The 26,328-nt window shown below is 40.8% G+C and overlaps 1 protein-coding gene across 1 annotated transcript in view; it reads left to right on the top strand.

The window, feature by feature from the left end:
* Positions 1–409: 409 nt before the first annotated feature.
* LOC128688592 (uncharacterized) overlaps positions 410–26,328 on the top strand; it is a 47,222-nt gene continuing 21,303 nt past the window's right edge. Inside the window, exons 1-2 of the mRNA XM_070084384.1 lie at positions 410–555; positions 19,873–19,920. Coding sequence (XP_069940485.1) covers positions 493–555; positions 19,873–19,920 — 111 coding nt within the window. The 5' untranslated portion in view covers positions 410–492. The remainder of the gene's footprint in view (positions 556–19,872; positions 19,921–26,328) is intronic.

The raw sequence follows: 26,328 nt of genomic DNA, 5'->3' as shown, positions 1-26,328 counted from the left end.
ATTTTGGTATAACAATTAATTCTTAATGAAAAGTAATTATAACAAAATAATTAAAATAATTATAACAAGATAATTATAATAAAAATAGATCGTGATTTTTTTTCAAATTTGAGCGGAGGAAGTTAATTATATATCTGAGAGTTTTAAGTTTTTATTTAAAGTAAGAAAAATTACTTATAATTATTTTTAAGCAATAATTAAATGTTATAAGTAAATTTTGCATACTTTAAACAAGAATTAAAAGCTCCCAAATATATAATAAATTTCCTCCCTACAAGTTAATTAAAAAAAAAATCACGATCCGTTTTTAATAATTATAAGTATTAAAGGAAATATTAGGTTGAGAAAACATACATAAATAAAATAACAGTATATATACATAATAATGAAGGAAGGTGAGGTGTGGTTGTGAAGGCGTCACCTTCGTCCACTCTGACGTCCACCATCAACCTGCGAACATCATCTACACTCTTACCTCTCAATACCACCATAATGATACTATTTTGGTGGAATTCCCTCGGTATGGGTGGAGAGAAGACTCCTCGTGAGTTCCCAGTAAGTGGATTATTGTTAAAACTTTCTTTTAACTACAAGTTCTGGTGTTTTCTTAGTATTATAATTGTCCGGTGATGGTTCCTCCGGGAGACGCTAACTTCATGATTTTAAATTTTAGTCAGATACTAGATTTTGTCAAAGGAATTTGTATTTAATAACAAACCTATAAGATCAATATTTAAGCGTCAATTGGTATTTGTTATTGTTAACCAAGATCTGTTCATGTGAGTTAAGGTTCCATGCTGCAGTAACACGTGTTAACCCTAACTGTCTGGTTCAGCGAAACTATAAATATAAATCTGGTTTAGCACTGTTTAATTGTAATATAAGACCAGCACAGTATACCTGCTTTCACCGAGGACTGGTGGAGAGGCTACAACAACGTGTCTTCACTCGTGGAGAAAGACGCTTGTCCTTTTTAAATATTTTTTTCGAACCGAGTCCATTGCAGCAAGTCTTATCTTAGACCTGACTAGCTAAGCCAGTAGGTGAATAGTTGTGGATAAGTGGAACTCGCTACCGAGTACCGTTATAGAAGCTAAAATGTTTTGTAGTTGTAAATAGGTTAAATACACGAGTGAGTGCGAGTTGGACCTGACGAGCTTCTGCTACTGGGTTTGATGCCGTGCTCCTTAAGTGAATGTGACCTGACCTGGCTAGGTTGGGTCATTGGCTTAAGCCGGTAGGAGACTTGGCCCTGCCTCGCATGGGCCAGTAGACCTGCTGCAGTGTGCCTTCTGTTTACTGTCTAAATGTTTTATTGAAGAACGTCAGTAAATCTGTCGGGCAGGAACTACCTCTCGTGAACCCGTGCCGAGACCCATTAATCAAATTATGCTCTTCAAGGTCACTTACAATAACAGCTAAAATTGATTCTAATAATTTGCCTACTATAGAAGTCAGGTTTATTTTTTTTTTTTTATATTTTTATTTAAAACAACACAATACATTAAATAAATAAAAGAACACAGTGTCAGTTCTTACTCAAAATTATAAATCTCATTGTCTAAATGAACACAGACGATTAACGTTGTGTTGTCACACCTGTCCCTCATCCCATATACATTACATCCAATGTAACTATGTTAAGTAAGATTACATCATTATTATTATAACCAAGGAAAACCCAAACCTACTGCATTATTTTTTCCACTTTGTTATTTATATATTATTAATCCACATAATCTTCAAACTCCTTTACAATACTCATTATTGCCAGTGCCGACACAGCTGACACTTCTACCCCCCATCCCGTATGTACAGTCCCCATTCTAAATAACATGCATTAATTTCCTAATGAATGGTCATTGAAAACAATTTCTACTAAAATAACCCAACCCAGCAGACTTCCAAACAAAAACAGTCAGGGTCATTATAAGACATGTAGGAACGAGTCCTGCAATCATATATGTATACATATACGCATGCATATACACATACGTGTATGTGCACTTATTCATAAGAACAAACTAAATCATACATAGAAATAAAACGCTAAATGACTTGTCTGCAAATAAACTAAATATTACAAGCCATGATAGAACTATACAAAGACATTGGTTCCCCCAAACACACCTACATACACAAAGTTAATGTTACTGATTAACACTCAATATATAATAGGACCTTCCATACAAAATAAGGGGATATATAAACCCCATCAAATACTTATATATTTTCGTACATAGTGCATAATGTACATATTCAATACAATAATAAAAAAAAGAGGTGTATGACAAGGCTAAATCTATCTTCAGATTAAAAATATACAAGACATAACCTCACATTATACATATAAATATAAACCTTCCTATATAAAATGATTCTTATAACAATAAGGGAAAACCGAAAATCACATACAACTTTTGACTCTGTGATTTTACAAAAAATTCATAAGGTCTACATACTCCTACAATAAACTTTACCCACATCAACCACCGTGCAAACTAATCAACCATACCTCACCAGGCTTCCAATCACACCAAGAAGGCGCACCACTGAAGAGACCAACCCCTTGCCTCTCACCCCATACTCAAACGGAGTAAACGTTCAACAGTAAGTCCACGATATCCCTCCGGAAAACTAATTACCCACCTTCCCCCATATAATTGTTTGTTCCTACATGCTGTCCTATAAAAACTCGCCGCCAACGCTTTTATCCTAATGTTCCCCTCCACCTCCCTCATCCCCCAAGAAACATACAAGTAATCAACTATTACATATCTGATAGCCCTTCCCACCTCTTTGGGTACCCCTTCCATATCTAACATTAAAGCCCTAAGGGGTGATATCTTTCCCCCCCCCAATAAAAAGAAAACCCTCTTCAACCACAATCTTACCACCTCCAATGCAGAACAAAAATATACTACATGAAAAGCCGTTTCAACTTCCCCACAAAAAGCGCATGACGCCTCTTTCACAAAACCCATTCGTCTTAGCACCTCTTTCGATGCTAACGTCCCCATAAGAAATCTATATACTAATTCCCTCGCTCTTGCCGGTATTCTTAATTTACTAAATTCCACCCATATCCCTCTCCAATCATATGTGGGATACACTGCCATCCCTTGCATTAATTCCTGACGACGACCCACACCCACTAACCGTTTTACCTTGAGTTTTTTAACATTGCATACCTTTAACATAAACCGCAACATGTCTTCACACTCCACTAAGTCCCTGCCACCCCACCATTTGCGGATATCCCCCATCACCTCCCCCACCCGAAGACCCCTTTCCCCCGCTGCCCGAATATACCTCTGCTTCACATATAGCGCCTTCACCCTAGACCCTAATGCAATCAATCCCAGTCCTCCCTGCCTTACCGCAGTCATTACTACATCTTTGCCCAACCACGCCCTCCCATAGCCCCACACATACCTTAAGACCCTTCTTTGCATTTCCATAATATCCTGACTTCTTAATGGGTAAATTTCCGCCACTCCCCACACCTTACTATAAATCAGCGTATTTACCACCACAACCCTTTGATGCAAGGTTACATCCCCGGCCCTTAGACCCCTCAGCCTACTCAAAGCTCTGTCCATTACCATTTCTGAATTAACCCTCCTGCTCTCCTGTGCATCTGCCAAAAACAAAATCCCACAAATCTTTAGCCTATCTACAGTTATCCAACCAAACTCCTCCCCCAAGGTCCCTCCTACCCAAGCGCCTACCTCCAACAACCGTGATTTCTGCTTATTAACCCTCATCCCAGTAGCATTCCCAAAAATCTCAATTACCCTTCCCACTTTTCTTAAATCTTCAATCCCATTAAGTAAAACAGTTGTATCATCTACATAACCAACAATATTCCCACAATATCCTCCACTCTCCCCCAACCTTCCCATCCCACCATCAACCAGAACATAGAAAGGATTCTGCATACATGCAAAGAGTATTTGGGAGAGTGGACACCCCTGCCTTAAACCCCTTCCCATGCTTACTGAACTACCCAACCTCCCATTTACCTGTACTCTCATTGATGCATTCTCATACAAAGTCCTCACCCATCCAACCACCCTCCCTCCAAAACCCATTCTCACCATACTCTCAAACAAAAATTCCCTATCCACATAATCATAAGCTTTCTCCCAATCCAGACCTAGAATACCTCCCTTATTACTACCCTCAAGGAAATCCCGAATACGACCATGACCTACCCGCATACTCCTCCCCGGGATACCAAACTGTCCCCCATGTATCACCGACCCCATGACCTTCTTCAGTCTATTACCCAAAATTTTCGCAAAAACCTTGTAATCAGCGCACATCAAAGATATTGCACGGTAAGCACTCAACTCTCTACCCCCCCCCTTCTTTGGCACCAAAACTGACACCCGTACTTTGCGATATGCTCAACTTCCCACTAGTTAACATATGGTCCAATAGCCTAACAAAACACTGCCTAATACACCCCCAATGTGCTCTATAAAAATCATTTGGTATACCGTCTATCCCTGGTGTTTTCCCGGTACTCATCCCGAAAACTGCCTCTTCCACCTCAACCTCACTTATACCAACCTCCAACCCCACTCTATCCTGCTCACTTAAAACGCTATGGAACCCCCCTTCAAAAATACCCTCCCAGGAACCCCCCTCCCTCCAACTCCATTTCTCTCTAAACCAACTATCAGCATAGAGACTCATACTTTCCGTATTGGATAGGACTCGACTCACTGGATACCCTCCCACCCCAGGGCTTGTCTCCAATTGTAGAATGGTGGTTACACTCTGTCGGTCCCGAAATTTACGTAAAACATACCCAGACGGCTTATCACCCCACAAAACATCCTCTAACCCCGCCCTAACCCTAAGTGCATCAAACCTATCATTGTGTAATTCAGCTATTCTACTCCGCAGTCTGTCCATATCATCCCTCCTACCACCTCCCCCAACATAACAATCCTGCAACTGTCCCTCCAGATAATTTTGCAACCCAAAACGCCACCTCGCCTCCTCTCGTCCCCTAGCCTTAAAAAAATTCTCTATTCCAGGTTTTGCCTGCATTTCCCACCAATCTAACAGATCTATCTCCCTGTTCCTAGCCTCCCAAAAAGGCAACCACCAATCACTGAAAAAAGGCCCCTCCCCCTCCTCCTTAAGAAGCCTTACATTTAATTTCCAGTACCCAGAATAAATACGCACCACTCCATCCCACATCAAATCTGCTATTACCGCTCTGTGATCAGAAAACCCCACATCGAAGGTTTGCACCCTCACAACATCTATACCCTGCTTAATATAAATTCTGTCTAATCGCGCTTCATATCCCCTACGGACGAACGTATGCTCCACTAGGTAACCCCCCCTCCCCACCACATCAACAACCCCAATATCTCGCAATACATCCCTCAGCACACTCAGCACACAACCCGCCCCTCTCGGTTCGACATCACCACTCCTAATCACACAATTCCAATCACCTCCTATTACTGTTATAGCAGGCAAACCTCTCAAGTGATACAGCAATACCTCTCTGACAAAATCTACTTTTACCCTGGTATTGCTAGTTGCTGGCATGTAAACTCCTACAAAACTAGCTCGACTCTCACCCCAGACACCATCCACCCTCACGACCCTCCCACCCCCCCCCTTCCCAGCCGATGACACGCAAGGGGCTGGTCTCCTTTATCGCCACTGCTACCCCACCTTTCAATTGCAAACCACTGGTAACATACATCCGATATCCTTTTAACCGCAACACACAACCAGCCCTATGATTATGCTCTTGCAAAAAGCAAATATCTACATCAAACCGCCGTAAAAACCACTCCAACCAAACTTTCTTAACCTCCAGTCTTAAGTCCATTGACATTAAGCGTGACACTTCTGAAAATTATAGAAGTGGCGGCTTTCCCCTATGCCGCTGGGATTTACTCGCTGCACTTTTCACATTACGTATTCCTTTACCACTCGAGTTATCCTGTGCAGTCACCTCCCCCCTCCCTCTCCCACTGTGCAACTCAGGCGCACCTCTAGCACTATGAGGCATCGGCTCCACAACCGCTGCCCATGACTTCTTCCCCGGCCTCTGCCCCGGGGTAATAACCTCGTCTATCTCTGATGCCGCAGTTCTTTTTCTAGAACTTCCACTTACACACATCTCACCCTCAGACGAATCCTCCTGGTGTACCTCCACGGCCACCACACACTCCAGCCTTTTCTTACTCAAGTCTTTCTCCACAATTTGTTGTCCCTCCAGCTCTCCAACTTCACATAAACTGAGGACACCTTCTACACCAGGCTCATCCCCATCCAAAAAATCCTTGATGACATCTGCCAGTAAACCCTCCTGAGTCGAAGCTTCCTGGACTAAAGACTCCTCAGATAACACCTTCGACTCCCCCGACTCCCCTGGGATAGTGACACACGTCTCCTCCTCCGCCACCTCCCGGTCGACCTCCTGGCTCCAGAGATCTGGCCTCCGGCCTCCAGAGGCAACAGAGCCAGGCACCAAATCACACGACTGTTGAATCACAATCGGCGTTTCCAGAATTCGAGGAGCCTGCCTCCTAGGACACTGGGCTGCCATGTGCTCATAAGAGCTGCACAGACGACATGTTTTTCTCTGACCCGCATAGTACACATAAACCTGTGTTCTACAACCGGTCATCGTTACATAGGATGGTATAGGTCTTGTTAAAGACATTTTAAGGGTGTAAGAACCTTCTGGCATTCCTTCATACGGACCATCCCTCCATACCCCCATGGTTGCAGAATGCACTGTCCCATAACTGCGAAAAAACTCCTGTAGTCCATACGCCGTAGCCTCGAAGGGTACATTCCGTACCTTCACCCATGTGTAGTACTTAGAAACATCATGTAACACAACATCCATCGCTGAATTCACACTCATGCGTTGTTCCTGGTACTGCTCGACAATTCTTGTGTAGAAGCCGGCTCTCAGAAATTTCACGAAGATTCTTGACAAACCATTAAGAGCGACGCCATATAATTCCTCGTTGGGGATACCATATGTGTCCCTGATGATGTTAGGGAGAAGTACGTTCATCGTATCTCCACTTAACGTACCACGAACCAGCTCTATGCAGATAGTATTTACTCTCCGTACTGTATGTTCAGCCATTTTGATATCCCAAAATGAGCAGCGCACGTCCACACTACTCGATGGTTGTTGATGTACTGTGGTAGCTCGCCTGAAAAACAGCAGAGGGGTGCTGGGCACAACCTCACTCCACCGTAGTCAGGCAGCGAATGAAATGAAGGTTTATTGGATGGTAACTTGATGAAATGGACTTATCCCCTCATTTGAGTATAGGAACTACATTAACTATCTTTCACATATCTGGCACAACACCATTTAGGATGGATGCATTAAACATGCTTGTTAATGGCTGACTAAGCTCCATCTTGCATTTAAGGTCCCTGGAAGACAACTTGTCGGGTCCCGGGGACTTGTGTTTTTCATAACTGTCCCAGGTGACGGTAATATTAGTTAATCTGAATTCCTCAGGAACTGAGTAATTGTTAATTTCTGAAATCTTTTAAATCTTGTGTAAATACATAAAATATCATTAAATTGAGAACACATTTCCAGTTTATCCATCAGCTGTCCCTTCCCAGTTTTCAGAGTTCCTACTTTTTCCTTCACCTTTGCTTATATACACTTGAATTAACCCTTTTGGGTTAGTCTGATTCATTAGCAACCTTAGTTTCATAGTCACATTTAGCCTTTCTTGTACTCTTTTTTTTTTTTTTTTTTTTTTTTTTTTTTTTTTTTTTTTTTTTTTTTTTTTACATATTGGCCAATAAGGTTAACTGCTTCTCTTTTGATGCACCTATAAATTTCTCTAATACTCTTTAGCCTCCTGTTAACCCATGTACGATTATTATTTGACCTAATTTCTCTTTCAGGAATATGTATACTCTGAGCATACCTGGATTACCTGGAGGGTACATTGTACATTAAGAAAAAAATCATAAATGCAGATCCCTTCGTAATCGTAGGTATGATCATTGTCAATAAAATCATTAGCTATATTACCCCAACCAAGATTAGACAGGTGTTCCCAAAGTCAAACTCCTCTAGGCAAAAGGTTTCATGACTGGGTTCCCTCCCTTAGCCCTAATTAGTGGCTCTTGTCTCCTGCCCTTCACAATTTTTTCCTGAGCTTGTTTATCTTATCTGCCTCAGTACTGAGGCAGATACTGGCTTCAGGGCTTGAATTTTGCATAATTAATTTTAGTTCTGACCTGTAAAATTAATTTCTGGGATTTTTTTTTCCTGTAAAGGAAATTTTACATTCTTTTTGTCAAAGTTGACCTGAGCTAAGTTTAAATATACTAGTCTTTTTCCCCATTCGTATTCCTATATGCCCGAGACTGCACTGTATGACCCTTGTAGGTTTCAATGCTTCATTTTGAATATAATGTATGCCAGAGAGAAACTCTTGAGTTGGGCTTTGATTTAAGAGCGTAAGAAAGAAGGCACACCACAGCAGGCCTAATAGCCCATGCGAGGCAGGTAGTCACCTACTGGCTTAAGCCACTAATCCAACCTAGTTGGGTCCAGGTCACATCTTAAGGAGCATGGCATCAGACCAATTAGCACAAGCTAGTCAGGTCCAACATGCACCCACTCATGACTTGATCTAACTTAAAACTACAGTTTTAGCGTCTGTGATGGTACTTGGGAGTTTGTTCCATTTCTCCACAATTCTACCAAACCAGTGCTTTCCTACATCCTTCCTGAATCTGAATTTTTTAAACCTGAAATCATTGCTGCAAGTCTCTTGGCTAGATATTTTTAGTACGGTATTCACATTCCCTTTATTCCTGTTTTCCATTTATACACCTCAAGTCATATCCCCCCTAATAATATTCCTTTATAGAGTGCAGTTTCAGGGCTGTCTATCCTCATATGGAAGGTTTGATTCATGGGATCAACTTTGTCATCCTCCCTTGTACATTTTCCAGTACATTTATATCCATTCTGTAATACGGTGACTAGAACTGTGCTGCATAATCCAAATGAGGCCTAACCTGGTTAGCTTCTCGAGGGCCGAGAAAAACTAATTTTGGGTGTGGTTTACAGGGCCCCAAATCTTGATAGGGAGTGCAGTAAATTTCTATGGGACGAAATTCGTAAGGCATCTACATACGAAAATGTTGTGCTAATGGGAGATTTCAACTAGACAGATTGACTGGAGCAATTTGACAGGAAATTTAGTCAGGTGACTTTCTTGATACGATCCAGGATTTTTTTTTAAAACGGTTTGTGACAGAGCCAACTAGGGGGAAATAACCTCCTTGACTTTGTTCTTGCCAGTAGGGAAACACTAATTAATAATCTTGAGGTTAATGATGAGCTTGGGGAAAGTGATCACAAATCGCTCAGTTTTAATATATCGTGGAATTCCCCTAATAATGGCAATCAAGTCTGTCCCTGACTTCCGCTTGGCTGATTTCATAGGACTGAAAAATTACTTACGTGGGCTGAACTGGAATGACCTGACTAAGGGTCAGGTAGGTGGTGATGGTTGCTGATATGACGCTTTCCAGGGCATAGTTCTAGCTGCTCGGTCTAATTATGTTCCAAATAGGGAAATCAGATCAAACAAAAATGATCCTAAATGGATGAACAATAGATTAAAATATCTAATTGGTCAAAAGAGGCATATATAGGCAAATCAAAAGAGGAGAGGGGCAATTAAGAAATCGATATATTCAGTTAGAGAGAAATAAAAAATAATTAGAAAAGCAAAAAGAGATTGAGGTTGAAGTTGCAAGAGAATCGAAGACTAACCCAAAAGGATTCTTTCAGGTATACAGAAGTAAGATAGGCCCACTCAAAAGTTCCTCGGGTCAGCTCACTGACAGTGATAAGGAAATGTGTAGAAGTTTTAACACTTACTTCCTCTCAGTTTTTACACAGGAGGATACCAGCTATATTCCAGAAATGATAAATTATGTGGAACAGGACGATAATAAACTGTGCACGATTAGGGTCACAAGTGACATGGTCCTTGGGCAAATAGATAAACTAAAACCTAACAAATCCCCAGGCCCTGATGAACTGTATGCAAGGGTTCTAAAGGAATGTAAAGAGGAGCTTAGCAAACCTTTGGCTAATCTTTTCAACATATCACTACAAACTGGCATGGTGCCAGGTAAGTGGAAAATGGCAAATGTGATACCTATTTTCAAAGCAGATGACAGGTCCTTAGCTTCGAACTATAGACCAATAAGCCTAACCTCCATAGTGGGAAAATTTATGGAATCGATAATTGCCGAGGCAGTTTGTAGCCACATTGAAAAGCATAAATTAATCAACGAATCTCAGCATGGTTTTACAAAGGGGCATTCCTGTCTTACGCATTAACTTTTTTCACTAAGGTATTTGTGGAGGTAGATCATGGTAATGAATATGATATTGTGTATATGGACTTCAGTAAGGCTTTTGACAGGGTCCCACATCAGAGACTATTGAGGAAAATTAAAGCACATGGAATAGAAAATTTTTCCTGGATAGAGGCATGGTTGACAAATAGGCAGCAGAGAGTTTGCATTAATGGGGAGAAATCAGAGTGGGGAAGTGTCACGAGCGGTGTTCCACAGGGTTCAGTGTTGGGCCCCCTGCTGTTCACAATCTACATAAACGACATAGATGAGGGCATAAAGAGCGACATCAGCAAGTTTGCCGATGACACCAAAATAGGCCGTTGAATTCATTCTGACGAGGATATTAGAGCACGCCAGGAAGATATGAGTAGACTGATGCAGTGGTCGGAGAGGTGGCAGATGCAGTTTAATATAGACAGATGCAAAGTTCTAAAGGTTGGACAGGACAATAACCATGCCACATATAAACTAAATAATGTAGATCTTAATATTACGGATTGCGAAAGAGATGTAGTTCTGGTTAGCAGTAATCTGAAACCAAGACAACAGTGCATAAGTGTTCGCAATAAAGCTAATAGAATCCTTGGCTTCATATCAAGAAGCATAAATAATAGGAGTCCTCAGGTTGTTCAACTCTATACCTCCTTGGTTAGGCCTCATTTCGATTATGCTGCAGTTTCGGTCACCGTATTACAGAATGGATATAAATGCTCTGGAAAATGTACAAAGGAGGATGACAAAGTTGATCCCATGTATCAGAAACCTTCCCTATGAGGATAGACTAAGGGCCCTGAATCTGCACTCTAGAAAGATGTGGAATTAGGGGGGGATATGATTGAGGTGTATAAATGGAAGACTGTAATAAATAAAGGGGAGGTAAATAGTGTGCTGAAAATATCTAGCCTAGACAGGACTCTCAGCAATGGTTTTGTTAGAAAAATTTAGATTCAGGAAGGATATAGGAAAGTACTGGTTCGGTAAGAGTTGTGGATGAGTGGAACAAACTCCCAAGTACAGTTATAGCGGCCAGAACGTTGTGTAGCTTTAAAAATAGGTTGGATAAATACACGAGTGGGTGTGGGGGGTGTGCGAGTTGGACCTGATTAGCTTGCGCTACCAGGTCGGTTGCTGTGTTCCTCTGAAGTCAAGGTGACCTGACCTGACGAGGTTGGGTGCATTGGCTTAAGCCGGTAGGAGACTTGGACCTGCCTCGCATGGGCCAGTAGGCCTGCTGCAGTGTTCTTTCTTATGTTCTTACAGTATGAACTAGAAAGTTACTAATTACTGTAGAAGGTATTAGTTTGGTAAAAAGTTTGGTGTTTTACAGTTAAAGAAATTAACGTAAGCCAGCATAACTTTAAATGGCTGGGTTCTTTTACACACTGCAAGCCTTTGTGGCATTTGAGTGAAAATTCTTGTAATTTTTGCTAACAGTTTGCATAAGAAATAAGTTGTGGCTTGCATGTTTCTTAATATAACATAATGTCAGTTCTGCTGAGGAGCAGCAACTTTCCATTATAACATGAAATGGAGACCATACTTGTAAATTTAGAAAGATTACTCGTTTTTCGTCTTTGAAACCATTCCTAGAAAGATAAGAGTATGTACTCTGGTAATGGGTAGAATTAGGGGCATGCCTAGAGTACGTACAAATAGAATGGATAGGAATAAGGTGCTCAAAATATCTGGCAAGGAGAGGACTTGAAGCAGTGGATTAAAATTGAAAGTGTATTTAGAAAGGCTATAGTAAGTGGCAGTATGGTTTGGTAATAAGAGCTGCAAGAGTAGTCTTTGAAGGAGCTGAGGGTGTGCATGGGTGAGGGTTGAACTTGCCTAATGTGGGCTATAGGCCTGTCACAGTTTCAAGATTCTTAAAATGCTGTTGTCAATGTTATAAGTAAGTTTATTCAGGTATACACAAATAGTTACATAGATTATCATACATAGCAGCACGTGTGTAGAGAACCTAGGATAACTGTCTAAGCATAGTATTTGGGTACTTGTTAAATGCATATTAAATTACATTCAGCTGTTGCTTTCAAATAGTTTATATTTATGGGAGTTTTCTTTCAATGCACCGGCTGTATCCCACCAAAGCAGGGTGGCCCAAAAAGAAACTAAGGTTTCTTTTGAAATTTAGTAATGTACAGTGGTACCCCGAGTTTCAAACTACTCTCATCTCGACCAGTTATGCAAGTGTTATTGTCGGTGCTTTTGTAAGTATTTTTGAGGGTATGAAATGGACTAATCTAATTTACATTATTCCTTACGGGAACAAATTCATTTGGTAACCACTTGAACAGGCTTTTGGAATGAAGAAAGTTCAAAACTTGGGGTACCACTGTATACAGAAGGGGATACTAGCCCCTTGCTCCTGGCATTTTAGTCACCTCTTATGACACTTGTCTTATGGAGGAAGAATTCTGTTCCACTTCCCCATGGAGAATATGGGAGTTACCCGGATTAAAATATTTTGACAGATTGGCGACTTGTATGGATAGCAACTTTTCATTCCAGTTGCTCGTTAGCTTAAGCCCATTACTGCTGTTATGTTTAGGACTTTTCTCTCTACAGTACTGGATTATATCACTAGGCTGTATACCCTCTAACAACCCATCACCAAAGTTACTTTAACTTTGGTGGTTGCTTAGTTTGGGGCAGAGAATGGACCCTTGTAAACTCGCACTAAGATTTTCTTTTTGTGAACCTGTCGAAGGGTGACACGGCATAATTTTGAGGGATGTGTTTGTAAGCAGTCAAACGTATATATACGTTACCGCTAGTGCCCCGAACATGTATACATTTTATTTTTCCTGCCTCCAAATTTGTCATGATTGGCCTGAGATGCCTGGTCAGCATAGAATGGGTCTTAACACTTGATATGCACTGTATTAAAACCTAGGACCACTTAGTACCTTGTGGGAGCACCAGTTCAAACGAGCATCAGCTAGAGCAAACAGCACGGCAAACGCCTGGATTCACTGATTTCATGTAGTATTAACTCTCCCATTTCAAGAGGAAAGTGATGTTGACCCAGAGTTTAGTGGCTTCAAGGTGGATGTGGCCATAAGTGGTCGACGAAATATAAAAAACCTCGATAATAACCCATGTGCAACATGTGCGCATCACCCTTTCAGAATGTCCTATAACCTATGCCCTAAGTAAAGAGAAACGATTCTGGAACATAATACTTGTTCAGCAGGCTAACTGGCTGCCTGGCTCATCTCAGTTTGTATCTGTCTAGCTGTCTGTCTCACAGGTACACATAAATACAATTATACATAGTGTAAATTACCTAGGATAAACCCAAAAAATCCAGACAGTGCTATACTCTGCTTGGGGATATGAGTAAACATGATGACCAGTCTTGTGGCTCAGAGACATAGTTAGACGTATACAGATAGACAGGGAGCTTGACACAGACAAATACAGACTCGTTTGTGTATGAATGAAAACAGGGCCAATACTCGTCAAATGTTGCCTCTTATCTTATCGCTGCACTGTCAGGCATGGACTATACTTGTTTTACGTGCTTCAAGGGAACTTGTTACGTTCTTTTTCTTTCTTCATTTCCACATATCCAAAACATTGAACATAAAGGAGCACTGCAACAGTCTGCTGGCCCATGCGAGGCAGGTCAGTCTCCTACTGGCTTAAGCAAATGCACCAACCTAGTCAGGTTTTCACTTTCGGAACACAGCAACTGACCTAGTAGCACAAGCTAATCAGGTCCCACTCTCACCCACCCACACTCACTCGTGTATTTATCTAACCTATTTTTAAAACTACACAGTTGTAGCCTCTATAACTGTACTCTGGAGTTTACCCACTCATCCACAACTATTACCACACCAGTGCTTTCCTATATCCTTCCTGAGTCTGAATTTTTCCAACTTATAACCATTGCTGCGAGTCCTGTCTAGGCTAGATAATTTTCAGCACGCTATTTGCATCCCCTTTATTTCTGTCTTACATTTATACACCTCAATCATATCCCCCTAATTCTATGCCTTTCTCGAGTGCAGATTCAGGGCCCTCAGTTTAACCTCGTATGGAAGATTTCTGATACATAGGATCAACTTTCATCCTCCTTTGTATGTTTTCCAGAGCATTTATGTCCATTCTGTAATACGTGACCAAAACTGCAGCATAATCTAAATGAGCCCTAGCCAAGGATATATAGTTGAACAACCTGAGGACTCCTATTATTTAAGCTTCTTGATATGAAGCCAAGGATTTTGTTAGCTTTATTGCGAACACTTGTGCACTGTTGTCTTGGTTTCAGATTACTGCTAACTAGAACTCCCAAATCTTTTTCGCAGTCCATAATATTAAGATATACATTATTTAGTTTATATGTGGCATGGTTATTTTCCTGTCCAACATTTGGAACTTGGCATTTGTCTATATTAACCCTTTCAGGGTCCAAGGCCAAAATCTGGTCACGCACCAGTGTCCAAGAAATTTTGAAAAAAAAAATTTTTTCTTACAGAATTAAAGAGCATATTTTTGTGAAGGTAATAAAACAAAAAAAAATTAGAATCTGATCAGTACTTACCGAGATAAGTGCCAAGAAGTTTGTAGAAAATGATGTGGTGGCGGCAACATCGACGAATTCCACATATGCGTATTATATTATTTTGTTTTAGTTTTTTTCTTTTCCAATTTTTTTCTATTCCTACTAACATTTGGGGCCTGAGAGACCAATACTGTATATAATTGATATATATATACTCACTGTATTGAACACAATAACCGCACTAAAGTTATTATCATATTATTGTTTACTACTGTTGTTTATTACAATAAACATGCACAAATATTGTATAATACTAATGTTCTATCATATATTTACATATTTACAATCACTGGACATGGTTTTAGAACTGCTGGAGCTTGTGGAACTCCTTGAAACAAGGCACCATGCACAGAGGCACCTTACATTCCTCACACATAAACCGAGTGTCTTTGCGTCTTTGTTGCCGTCGTTTTGTTTGTGCACAGACAATGCATCTCTTCTGAGCAAATTTCTTTTGAGTTGAAGGAAGCTGTATTATGAAATGATCACCTTCTCTTCTCAAACGCTTGGGTATATTGTGATGAATTCGAGGACCATGTTGTATTGCAGGTGTTGTTACCTGGTACTTCATTATGAGTTGTCTGACAACAGACAAACAAAATTCACCATACGGTGGTCTGTTACCAGTCTTTATTTGGTACATATTATATGCATTCAGCATTGAAATGTCCATGAGATGGAAGAAAAGTTTCATGTACCACTTGTAACTCTTACGAACACAGTCAACAAAACCAATCTGCATGTCACACTTGTCAACCAAGCGCATGTTTTGTGTATAATCAATCACTGTCGCTGGTTTTCGAATACGTTCATTAGTCACTCGATCAACTTTGCCACTGTCTTGCATTTCATTACGGTGAATGGTTGTCAACAATGTGACATCTCGTTTGTCATGCCACCGTAATGCCATGATGTCATTGGCAGTAAACACCTGCAAGTCATCACCACGAACACCTGCGTTGAGCCTGGGCATATGTTTACGATTAGAACGCACTGTGCCACACACATCTGTCTTGTTCACTCGCATGAAATCACTGAGTAATGGGCTTGTGTACCAGTTATCGGTATATAATGTATGGCCCTTACCAAGATAAGGTGCCATCATGTTTCTCACTACGTCACCTGATATACCCAATAACATCTTGGTATCTTTCAATGTTTTACTACCCATGTATACAACAATATCCAACACCAGGCCACTGTCACAATCACAGAGTACAAACAATTTTATACCAAAACGGTTCCTCTTGCTCGGTATATACTGCTTGAATGACAGTCTACCTTTGAACAAAATCAAAGACTCGTCAATTACAAGATTCTTGAATGGATAAAAGTATATCCTGAACTTTTGTTTGAGATACATGAAAACATTTCTAATCTTGTATAACCTGTCACTTCTGTCAGGCCTGGTTTTGTCAGAGAAGTGCAACATACGTAACAGTAAGATAAACCTGTTCACTGGTATTATTTCACTGAAGGATGGGGTAGAAATTAGCCGATCTGTGGACCAGTATGCTTTTATATTATGCTTATAGACGTGAGGCATAAGCATTATTGTTGCAAAAAGCAAATACATTTCTGCAACAGTCGTCTCTTTCCACCTGTGTAGTCTTGACTGTGGTGATAAGATCGTATTTGCCATGGTGTACTGAAAATACTTATTACTTTCCCTGACAATAATTTCCATCAATGGCTGGTCAAAGAATAATTCAAAGAATTCCAGTTCATTGGCCGTGGTTCCAAGGGGACAGGTAGGTAGAATTCCACTTTGCGAGTCATCAAAGTGGTGAGGGCTGGGAACAAAATTGGGATTTTGCTGCCAATCCCAGATACGGTTTGCTGGTGGATACTGGACATCATAGGCTGGTTGTACAGGTGGTTGTGGCGGGCTGGTGGGTGACGCTCCGCTTTGTCCTTGAACTGACGAGTCAGCAGCGTGGGTTCCCGCGTGGCACAGCGAGTCACGCATGGCGGTGCCACTACCACCACCAGCCCCACTAACACCATCCACTGATGTCTGTGGCCCATCCATGCCAAGTGTAGCCACATCATCCTCACTATCACTACCTAAAACGGGTGTAGGGCCACGGGATGTACTCCGGGATGTACTCCGTCCCCTGGGCACAGCATAGGGTACACTACCCGAGCGCATGCGGCGGCGAACATACCGACGCTTCACTGGTGAATGTTTCCTCACTATCACTACTCGAATGATCGTCGAGCGCAATAAAATCACAATCCACGTCAGAATCATCGTCATTACTGAAGTCAGAGGCCAGGCCACGGGAAAATATTAGTTTTCTCTTACGTTTAGGAACACCCGACGGTGAGTCACGAGTGCCCACACCAGAGGTAGAAGGTCGAGGATCGTCGGGGTTTTCTGCACTATTATCGATATCCTGGTCATTATTTTCGGTCACTAACTTATCAAAGCCGTAGAATTCGTCTTCATTTCCACTTCCATCAGTGTCTGAACTATCAGACAGGAAGAGGAGAGTCCCAATTTTCCGGGGAGTGAGAGCTGACTTGCGACGAGGCATGGTGAACAAGGGTGACTGAGCCGGCGTTCCCACAATGCTATGCAGGCGCCTAGATTTTTTGTTTACGGCGCACACCCACGGCGCAGACCCATTCTCTCGTATGTAGGCCTATGAGCGCTTTCGAGCTAAATTTGACGGCGCTAGAATTTTGGCGTAGATCTACGGTTTGGACACTCACCGACCAGCTGTAGATCTACGGGACGGACCCTGAAAGGGTTAAACTGCATCTGCCATTTCTCCAACCACTGCATCAGTCTATTCAAATCTTCCTGGAGTGCTCTAATGTCCTCGTCAGAATGAATTCGAAGGCCTATTTTGGTGTCATCGGCAAACTTGCTTGTGTCGCTCTTTATGCCCTCATCAATGTCGTTTATGTAGATTGTGAACAACAGGGGGCCTAACACTGGCCCCTTGTAGAACACTGCTTGTGATGCTTCCCATTTCTCCCCATTTATGTGCTGTCTGTGCTGCCTATTTGTCAACCATGCCTCTGTCCAGGAAAAAATTTATCCTCCTATGCCATGTACCTTAATTTTCCTCACTCTGATGTGGGACCCTGTCAAAAGCCTTACTGAAGTCCATATACACAATATCATATTAATTACCATGATCTACCTCCTGAAATACCTTAGTGAAAAAAGTGAAATTCGTAAGGCAGGAACGCTCCTTTGTAAAACCGTGCCGAGATTCGTTGATTAATTTATGCTTTTCAAGGTGGCTACAAACTGCCTTGGCAATTATTGATTCCATAAATTTTCCCACTATGGAGGTTAGGCTTATTGGTCCATAGTTTGAAGCTAAGGACCTGTCACCTGTATATATTCCAATAGTATATATTCCAGTAGTAAATGGCCAAGGCAGGTGTAAATATCCACATGTAAACTAAATAATATCGATCGTAATATTACTGGTTAGGAGTAATCTGAAACGAAGACAACAGTGCATAAGTGTTCGCAATAAAGCTAACAGAATCCTTGGCTTCATATCAAGAAGCATAAATAATAGGAGTCCTCAGGTTGTTCTTCGACTCTATATATCCTTGGTTAGACATTTAGATTATGCTGCACAGTTTTGGTCACCGTATTATAGAATGGATATAAATACTCTGGAAAACAGAGGAGGATGACAAAGTTGATGCCATGTATCAGAAATCTTCCCTATGAGGATAGACTGAGGGCCCTGAATCTGCACTCTAGAAAGACGTAGAACTAGGGGGGATATGATTAAGGTGTATAAATGGAAGACGGGAATTAAGGGGATGTAAATAACTTTCTGAAAATATCTAGCCTAGACAGGACTCGGCAATGGTTTTAAGTTGGAAAAATTCAGATTCAGGAAGGATATAGGAAAGCACTGGTTTGGTAATAATTGTGGATGAGTGGAACAAACTCCCAAATACAGTTATTGAGGCTAAAACGTTAGTTAGATAAATACATGAGTGGGTGTGGGTGGGTGCGAGTTGGACCTGACTAGCTTGTGCTACTAGGCCAGTCGTGTTCCTTAACCCTTTGAGGGTTTTGGCCGTACTAGTACGGCTTACGACCCAGGGTTTTTGACGTACTAGTACGCCTAAATTCTAGTGCCCTCAAATCTAGTGGGAGAAAGCTGGTAGGCCTACATACGAAAGAAAGGGTCTGTGGTCAGTGTGCACAGTATAAAAAAAATCCTGCAGCACACAGTGCATAATGAGAAAAAAAACTTTTGTCGTTTTTTTGGAATAAAACGGCGACTTTGCACTGTATTTTCGTATGGTATTTATATTTTTGTATTCTAGTTTTCTTGGTCTCATTTTATAGAATGGAAGACATATAACAGAAATTGAGATGATTTTGACTGGTTTTACAATGAAAAGTACCTTGAAATTGAGCTCAAAGTAGCAGAAATGTTCGATTTTTACCAAAGTTCAAAAGTAAACAAATCATGCCAAGCGTCCAATACACGTCAACTGGCGAGTAATATTCTTTTGCAAGTGCGCCAATATTATTTATACCATTTTTTACACTAATTCAGTAGTTTGCATAACAGTAGATCTATTTTTTGTGAGAATTAAAAATTCAAAGTGGAAAGCAAAGAATGTAAGAGGGGCCTTGAGACGTGACTAATGAACAAAGGAAATGTCATTTTAGTGCCAGGAATATCTTTCTTGTTTATTCTGGACCCTATTCGGAAATGGGCAATTTATCCTATGGCATTTAGAAAAAAACACTTTATTTCCATAAAAAAAAATTCTATTCAAAATATTCAGGGCACTGAGCGAGAGAACGTATATATACGTTTGCAGTTTATGGGTTAAGACTTGAAAGGATATTACATTTAAAATAATTTCTTCAACAGGTAATGATTGTGATGCACAACTGGGACAGGTTAATAGTATTACCAGTGGTAAGTATTTTCACCACAGGTGGGTAATTTATTCTTTGCATATCTTCTTTCAACGTGCCAGCCGTATCCCGAGGCGGGGTGGCCCAAAAGAAAAAACTTTCTCCTTTCTCCTTTTAAATTTAGTAATATATACAGAAGGGGTTACTAGCCCCTTGCTCCCGGCATTTTAGTCGCCTCATACGACACGCATGGCTTACAGAGGAAGAATTCTGTTCCACTTCCCCATGGAGATAAGAGGAAATAAACAAGAACAAAAATTAGAAAGAAAATAGAAGAAAACCCAGAGGGGTGTGTGTATATATATGCTTGCACATGTATGTGTAGTGTGACCTAAGTGTAAGTAGAAGTAGCAAGACGTACCTGAAATCTTGCATATTTATGAGACAGACAAGACACCAGCAGTCCTACCATCATGTAACACAATTACAGGCTTTCGGTTTACTCACTTGGCAGGATGGTAGTACCTCCCTGGGCGGTTGCTGTCTACCAACCTACTACCTATTTGCATATAAAAATTAAATGTACAGGTCTCCCTCCACATTTGCGAGTTCCACTTTCACAAGTTTTGAACATTGGCTTCGAACATTGAACTAAGCTGCGTATTCTTGGCGAGTGCTTACTAATGACATATAAAGCTCTAGTATAACCTCTGGACTTCTGTTGCTTGCACTTCTTGATATGAACCCCAGTAATCTGTTTGCCTTATTATGCATGCTTAGGCATTGCTGTCTTGGTTTAAGGTTGCTGCTTACCATAACCCCCAAGTCCTTTTTGCAATCCACATGGCTAAGTTCTATGTTATTTAACTTAATAAATGCTAGGGTTATGGACACTTCCAAGCTTCAGAACCTTGCATTTATCTACATTGAACTGCATCTGCCACTTTTCTGACCAGGAATTGAGTTTGTCTAAAGCCTCCTGAAGTTCTGTGACATCTGTTTGAATAAATTACCCTACCTATCTTCGTGTCATCGGTGAATTTGCTCATAACATTAGTAATTCCCTCTTCGAGGTCATTGATATATATTATAAACGACAATGGGCCCAAGACCGATCCCTGTGGAACACCACTTGTTACAGATCCCCACTCGGATTTGACCCCATTTAAGCGTGCACACTGCTTCCTATTGGTGAGCATGACTCGATCCATGACAGCACTTTTTCCCAATGCCATGAGCTGCCACTTTAGTCTCTGGTGTGGTACTCTATCAAAAGCCTTGTTAAAATCTAAATAAACTATCTTTCTTTATCGTGATCAACATCCTGAACCTTTACTGAAGGTTAATAAATTAGACAGGAACGGCCCTTCGTGAATCCATGCCGAGTATCATTAATCAAATTATGCTTATCCACATGGCTTCTTATATCAGCTATAATTGACTCCAGAAATTTGCCTACAATTGAGGCAAGACTTATTGGGCGGTAATTTGACGGTAATGACTTGTCCCCTGCTTTATTTTAAAATAGGAGTTAAATTAGCCATCTTCCACATATCAGACACTGCACTTGTTTGAAGAGATAAATTGAAAAATATTAGTTAATGGTTTACAGAGTTCCATTTTGCATTCCTTAAGAACCCTTCAAAAAAAAAGCTCATCAGGACCCAGCGATTTATTTTGTTTCAGTTTGTCTTTGTTTCATAACCATTTTGCCAGTGACTGATATTACATAATTTATCTTCAGGCCCACTATAAAAATTAATTACTTGGATATTGTTAGTGTCTTCCTGTGTAAAAACTGAAAGAAAATTATTTTAAATTGAGCACATTTCGTTCTCCTTGCGAGTAGATGCCAAAGGTTATTTTTAACCTTTTGAGGGTCGAGAGGCGCTCTCCTAAAGTTGTTCTCAGGGTCGAAAATTTTTTCTTGTGAAATGATAGAGAATCTTTTTCCAATCATAATGACGACAAGTGTGAAATTTGATGGGAAACTTACGGAATTATGCTCTCGCGAAGTTAGTGGTCTCGACGATGTTTATGCATCGGCAATTTTGCCCACTTTGAGCCCTATTTTCAGCCAATTCCTATGTACCAGTCGACAAAAATCATAACTATTTCGCTAGAACTCCACTTTTTGTATCGAATGAGTACAAGATGCCACCCATTTACGGATTTCAACTATCCAATAAAGTGGTCAGAAAGTTTGTGTGTTTGTGTTTTCTTGACTAAGTTGCTGAAAGTTGAAATTCACGAAGTGTGAGGCTCGCTAAACTCTGGGATCCACTGTACGAGCAATTGAGTTAGGGGCTTGGTCATAGAATGAATTAACCCTTTGACTGTTCCGGCCGTATGTGTTCTGAATAATTCTAGTGGCTTTAAAGCAAGCAGGAGAAAGCTGGTAGGCCCACGTGCAAGAGAATGGGTCTGTGTGGTCAGTGTGCACTGTATAAAAAAAAATTCTGCATCATGCAGTGCACGAGGGGAAAAAAAAAACCGACCCTGGTTTTTTGGATTAAAATGCTGATTTTTGAGGTATTTTTGTATATTATGGTTGTATTCTCATTTTCTTGGTCTCGTTCGATAGACTGGGAAACATATTACAGAAAGATGATTTTGATTAGTTTCACAATGAAAATGACCTTTAAATTGAGCTCAAAGCAGAAATGTTCGATTTTTACGAATGTTAGAGTAACCAAATCGCACCACATGTCCAATGTGTGTCAACTGGGGAGTCTAATATTCTTTCACTAGTGCACTGATATACCATTTTTACAATGCAGTAGTCTGCATACCAGTTAGTATTCAATTTTTTGTGATGAATAAAAAATCAAAATAGACAGCAGGAGTAATACAAGAGGGGCCTGGAGACTTGACTAATGAACAGAGGATATGTTTTTAGGGCCAAGAATGTAGACATTTATTCTGGACCCTATTTTGAAAGTGGAATCTTTAATTTGTGTGAAATTGGCCAAATTGCCAATTTCTGACCACTTTATTGGGTAGTTGAAATCGGTAAATGGGGGGTTTCTTGCACTCGGTTGAGAGAAAAAATGGAGTTGTAAAGAAATAGCTACGAGTTTGGTCGACTGGAACAAAGGAATTGGCCAAAAATAGGGCTCAGTTGGCGAAATCGCCGATGCGTGTATATGAGATCACCGATCTGGGAGCGTAACTCCATAAGTTTTCGATCGATTTTAGTGCTTTTGGTGTCATTACCATCGGGAAAAGATTCTCCATCATTTCATAAGAATTTTTTATTTTCAAAAAAATTTGCACAGTGCAAGTTTCAGAAATGGGCTTGCAACAATCAAAGGGTTAAACTCTTAAGTCAAGGTACCACTGTAGTACTTCAGTGCATCTATTGATCTTATCTCTGGTCTTGGGGTCAAAATGAAAAGGCATTGAGATGCCTCCTTTGATGAATTTCTGATAAAAAATGAATGTTCAGGTACTGTGGTACCTTGAATTACGAACTTCATTTGTTTCAGACCCTCCAAAAATACACTTGCATAATTGTTCGAGTTGAGAGCTGTTCGAAACTCGAGGTACCACTAACTTTTTGTTTCTTTCTTGTAGTTCATAGATATTTCTTTTCACCAAGTTTACATGTGTAGTTATAATGGCATTTCAAAACCGATTATTGAGGGTAGTTATAGATATCTTAGGCTATTTTATGTGGGGGATGTTATTTGTCACTAAACTATTTTTCTTTCTAGATGCAGTAAGTGGAATGATGAGTAAAAGACCAGAAGAATTTCTGATCAGGTAAGCAGACATTAGTTTGCTGCAAATTTGACAGTGCTGTATTAACCTTTTTAATTTGAGATAAATTGATTTCAGAAATAGTAAAATAATTTCTTGCCTAGTTTTTTTTTTTTTATGATTGTTATTACAGGTCTCCCTCAACTTTCGCGGACTTCACACATTCACAAATTCCCAGCTGCCAAATCATATTTTTCCTGCCGCCCATGCATCCCTACTACCCTCCCTCCGACCCCCGCAACTGGCAGCCAGCCCACCTGCCTAGACCCGTCATGACATGCAGTTACTCCATATAATCACCCCCATTCATCTGTCATCAGTAACTGCATGGCTATCATTATTTGGCTAACTGTTCATTAATAAAACTGCAGTATAAAGTCATCCCATTCATGACTGCATGTTGGAATGGCCATTTGGACAGGTATTGCAGTGACATTTGTTGACTCCTGAGCATGGCAAAGAATCGCATTTCTGCCACTGCTAATGGTGGTGGTGAGATTAATATAATAGTAATTAATAATGAATAGAATTGAAGGAAATTGTACAAAAATGAGGATTGAAGTAGTGGTGGAGGCAGTGAGTCAGTGTGGCTTTATGCTAGAGTGAGCATTAGCCTCCACGCTCATCCAAACGTTTCACAATACAGTGGACCCTCTCCTAACAATGGCATCGCATAACGTTAAATCCACCTAGCAAAACATTTTAACGCAAAAATTTGCCTCTCCTAGCGCTAAAAAACTCGCTCGACGCGTTTCGTCAGAGACGCATCCACGTGCGGCCTGAGCCAGCCTCGCTTGTTCCGCGGGTGGCAGTGTTTACAAGCCAGCCTCCGCGGCCACATCCAAGCATACAGTCGGAACATTTTGTATTATCGCAGCGTTTTTTGGTGATTTCACCTGCAAAATAAGTGATAGAAGATGTTGAGAGACTGTTATTGGTGTGGATAAATGGAAAACAGATAGCAGGAGATAGCATCTCTCAAGCAATCATATGTGAAAAGGGTAGGAAGTTGCATGAGGATTTAATTAGAAAAATACCTGCAACTAGTGGTGATGTGAGTGAATTTAAGGCCAGCAAAGGTTGGTTTGAGAGATTTAAGAAGTGTAGTGGCATACATAGTGTAATAAGGCATGGTGAGGCTGCCAGTTCGGACCACAAAGCAGCTGAAAAATTATTTTATTATCACACTGGCCGATTCCCACCAAGGCAGGGTGGCCCGAAAAAGAAAAACTTTCACCATCATTCACTCCATCACTGTCTTGCCAGAAGGGTGCTTTACACTACAGTTTTTAAACTGCAACATTAACACCCCTCCTTCAGAGTGCAGGCACTGTACTTCCCATCTCCAGGGCTCATGTCCGGCCTGCCGGTTTCCCTGAACCCCTTCATAAATGTTACTTTGCTCACACTCCAACAGCACGTCAAGTATTAAAAACCATTTGTCTCCATTCACTCCTATCAAACACGCTCATGCATGCCTGCTGGAAGTCCAAGCCCCTTGCACACAAAACCTCCTTTACCCCCTCTCCAACCTTTCCTAGGCCGACCCCTACCCCGCCTTCCTTCTACTACAGACTGATACACTCTTGAAGTCATTCTGTTTCGCTCCATTCTCTCTACATGTCCGAACCACCTCAACAACCCTTCCTCAGCCCTCTGGACAACAGTTTTGGTAATCCCGCACCTCCTCCTAACTTCCAAACTACGAATTCTCTGCATTATATTCACACCACACATTGCCCTCAGACATGACATCTCCACTGCCTCCAGCTTTCTCCTTGCTGCAACATTCATCACCCATGCTTCACACCCATATAAGAGCGTTGGTAAAACTATACTCTCATACATTCCCCTCTTTGCCTCCAAGGACAAAGTTCTTTGTCTCCACAGACTCCAAAGTGCACCACTCACTCTTTTCCCCTCATCAATTCTATGATTCACCTCATCTTTCATAGACCCATCCGCTGACACGTCCACTCCCAAATATCTGAATACATTCACCTCCTCCATACTCTCTCCCTCCAATCTGATATTCAATCTTTCATCACCTAATCTTTTTGTTATCCTCATAACCTTACTCTTTCCTGTATTCACCTTTAATTTTCTTCTTTTGCACACCCTACCAAATTCATCCACCAATCTCTGCAACTTCTCTTCAGAATCTCCCAAGAGCACAGTGTCATCAGCAAAGAGCAGCTGTGACAACTCCCATGAATTCAAGGAGTACATACAGTGAAGGACTGAAACCTGAACAAGTGTTTGTGACAAAACAGGCCTGTTTTGGAAGAAAATGCCAAGCAGGACCTACATTACTGAGGAGGAAAAGGCACTCCCAGGTTGTTAGTGCCACTCCATCTAAGTACTGAACAAGTTATTCCCAACCAATTTTCTGTTTGGTTGGCTGTTATCACTAATCTTTGTAGGTCCCAAAAAATGTGAAGAAACATGAAATAGTTTACAGCCAAGTTCTGGCAGGTCGTATTTGTTTGGTAGAGTGCTGAGCTTTGTTGGAGTAGGGAGCTGGTCGTGTACCGAGGTTACACTGTATTTGAGATTTACCTAAGAAAATAGATGTGCAGTTTGTGAATACATGATGACAAATTTTGCCCCTATCGTAATTGTTTTGACGATAAATCTTTCTGATCGTATGCATTATTATGGCACTTGTACATTTAAAAGAAATATTAAGACTTTTTTCTCTATCATT

The sequence above is a fragment of the Cherax quadricarinatus genome, chromosome 13 (assembly GCF_038502225.1).
Source record: "Cherax quadricarinatus isolate ZL_2023a chromosome 13, ASM3850222v1, whole genome shotgun sequence".
In the NCBI taxonomy this organism is placed as follows: domain Eukaryota; kingdom Metazoa; phylum Arthropoda; class Malacostraca; order Decapoda; family Parastacidae; genus Cherax; species Cherax quadricarinatus.
The sequence above is the reverse complement of the archived record's forward strand: the minus strand, read 5'-3'. Positions and strand labels throughout refer to the sequence as shown.